We start from the raw sequence: 3,167 nt of genomic DNA, 5'->3' as shown, positions 1-3,167 counted from the left end.
TTTGTTTGATTCTTTTATTTCTTCTGAGTCTTCCTGGCGAATTGTCTTAATATTGGTTTCATTTCCTACTATGAATGGATTGGGGGGGGAGAGCAAACTGAAGTAATCGATATGTTGATGGCCCCCCTAGTCCTGATATTAACTAATAATAAGAGACTCTGAGCTTTAGTTTTGTCCCTGATAATACTCAAAGACAATAGGGGTACTTATTGGTAAACAGTAGCTTATAGATTTTTTTAAGAACTAAGGGTATCAATAATAAAGTAGTATAATATTGTAGGAATTGAAAAGGAGGAAGCAATAAAATATGAGCAAAAAGGGAAACATATGAGTTAGAAGCATGTTAAATAATAAAGTTGGATAAAATCTTGTTATGTGTATGTTTTTTTATCACTTTATCTGTTGATAAACATGTACACTGATTCAATTTCTTGTAAACACTGTAGTTATGAATGAGAATGTTCAAGTACCTTTGTGCTATGTTAGTTAGAACCCTTTGATAAATTACAAGTAGGATGTCTGAGTAATATAAGAGTTTAATTTGCGGTTTTCTGAAGCCTCAATACTGACTTTGAAAACGACTTTACAAATTTATACTTCCACCATCAGTGAGTAAGTGTTACAGATGTGATGACAAGTTGTAGAGGCTTTTCTTGATAAAGTTCCAAAGACCTCTGTCTATCCAGCATGATCTATAGAAATCCAAAACAGCTGTTGAGGCTTTGATTGACTAAGTTCCAAAGATCTCAGATGATCACCACTGCCCATAAATATTATGTATGCCAAGTGAAATTTTGCCTAAAAACTACTTTGTAACCTACTTTTTTTTGCTTAAAACTTCATTTCTCTCTGTTACTCAGGCCTCATGAAATTCATAGTGGAAAAGCTTTTTTCCCCCCCACAGAGAATGCTGAAAGAAGGCATCTGGCCAAAGGCTTGAGACAATGAGAAAGTCTTGACTCTCACTCTTGTGTGCAGCCAGGCACAAACTGATAAAAAGAAAGTTAGGACTTTGACATAGCAGTACCTGGTTAGATATTGTTATATGTAGAAAAGTAAAACTTGTTTCTTTAGAATCTTCTTTGAAGGTAATAGCAGATATGCCTGGAACATCATGCTTTATATAGATATTTTATAATAGAGGACCTCTTGGCAGTTATCCGAAGCTTGGATAGCACACCTATGGTTTGGAACTGGAAGTAAGTCAACATTTTTTTTGTGTGTTAAGAATATTTAGTTTCTAGCTATGTTGCTATTACAATCATGTAAACACAATGGCTTTAGCCTGGGGAAAACTATGATTGAACTTTCTTGAGTATTGCTTAAGAAATAATAATCAACAGCAAAGATGGCGTCAGCCGCTCTGTCCCGGCGGCTGTGGGGATTTACCCGAAGGCTCCCGCTCCGCGGCGCCGCTGCTCAGCCACTGTACTTCAGAGGGTACAGACTAAGAAGCACACAGGCTGCTGCACAGGTAGTTTTCAATGTCCCTGAGACACGAGTAACACGTTTGGAAAATGGACTCCGAGTGGCCTCTAAAAACTCCGGGCTCTCAACGTGCACAGTTGGGCTGTGGATTGACGCCGGAAGTCGGTATGAGAATGAGAAGAATAACGGCACCGCCCACTTTCTGGAGCACATGGCTTTCAAGGGCACCAAAAAGAGGTCCCAGTTAGACCTTGAACTTGAGATTGAAAACATGGGTGCTCATCTTAATGCCTACACCTCCAGAGAGCAGACTGTGTACTATGCCAAAGCCTTCTCTAAAGATCTGCCAAGAGCTGTGGAAATTCTTGCTGACATAATTCAGAACAGCACCCTGGGAGAAGCAGAGATGGAACGTGAGCGTGGAGTAATCCTTAGAGAGATGCAGGAAGTTGAAACCAACTTGCAGGAAGTGGTTTTTGACTATCTTCACGCCACCGCTTACCAGAACACTGCCCTTGGGCGGACAATTCTGGGGCCAACTGAAAATATCAAATCTATAAATCGCAAGGACCTCGTGGATTACATAACTACAAATTATAAGGGACCACAAATCGTGCTGGCTGCTGCTGGAGGTGTTTGCCATGATGAGCTGCTTGAGTTAGCAAAGTTTCATTTTGGTGATTCTTTGTGCGCACACCAAGGAGACATACCAGCTCTACCTCCCTGCAAATTCACTGGAAGTGAGATCCGATTGAGGGATGACAAGATGCCTCTGGCACACCTGGCAATAGCTATTGAGGCAGTGGGCTGGGCACATCCAGACACAATCTGTCTCACGGTGGCAAACACACTCATAGGCACCTGGGATCGCTCTTTCGGAGGAGGGATGAATTTATCTAGCAAGCTGGCCCAGCTGACTTGCCACGGCAGTCTCTGCCACAGCTTCCAGTCCTTCAACACTTCCTACACAGACACAGGATTATGGGGACTCTATATGGTTTGTGAACAAGCCACGGTTGCTGACATGCTGCATGCTGTACAAAAAGAATGGATGCGTCTTTGCACAAATGTTACTGAGAGTGAAGTTGCAAGAGCGAAAAATCTTCTGAAAACAAACATGTTGCTGCAGCTTGACGGCTCAACTCCAATTTGTGAAGACATCGGTAGGCAGATGCTGTGCTATAACAGGAGGATTCCCATCCCTGAGCTTGAAGCAAGAATTGATGCTGTGAATGCGGAGACGGTTCGGGAAGTATGTACCAAGTACATTTACGACAAAAGCCCAGCTATTGCTGCTCTTGGTCCTATTGAGCGGTTACCAGACTTTAGCCAGATTTGTAATAACATGCGCTGGACTAGTGATTAATCTTTATGATCAAATATTCTGCACGTATATATTTATAAAACTAAGAGATCTGGAAGTTTTGAAAAGCTGTCAGTGTTCACATGAAAAAATAAAAATGTTATTTGGGAAAAAAAAGAAATAATAATCAGATCATGCTGACCATTGCTTGGAAATTGACTTATTTTTGCTATATACTTTATTGTAGATTGTGCAGAACTGTTTGCATTTATTTATTAGATTGTTTTCTTGCTTTGTTGTTTTTTAAAGGATCTACTGATTGTAAAAGATGAGTAAAATCATGATGTAATCTGTAATGAAAAAATTGAATTTCACTTTAAATAAAGTACTAGGTTCAGCCCAAGGACAAAGGAAAGCAGAAGAAAAATAAAGTTCA

At 40.2% G+C, this 3,167-nt stretch overlaps 1 protein-coding gene across 1 annotated transcript; it reads left to right on the top strand.

Annotated features, from left to right (window-relative positions):
• Positions 1–1,345: 1,345 nt before the first annotated feature.
• On the top strand, positions 1,346–2,918 carry LOC311607560 (mitochondrial-processing peptidase subunit beta-like). The gene has a single exon (XM_084799398.1). The coding sequence runs from the start codon at positions 1,349–1,351 to the stop codon at positions 2,792–2,794; it is 1,446 nt and encodes a 481-aa protein (XP_084655524.1). The 5' UTR covers positions 1,346–1,348; the 3' UTR covers positions 2,795–2,918.
• The last annotated feature ends 249 nt before the right edge of the window (positions 2,919–3,167 follow it).

This window comes from Acomys minous (assembly GCF_964271855.1).
Source record: "Acomys minous genome assembly, chromosome: 10".
NCBI classification, from domain to species: Eukaryota; Metazoa; Chordata; class Mammalia; order Rodentia; family Muridae; genus Acomys; species Acomys minous.
This window is presented reverse-complemented; position numbering and strand designations above follow the sequence as displayed.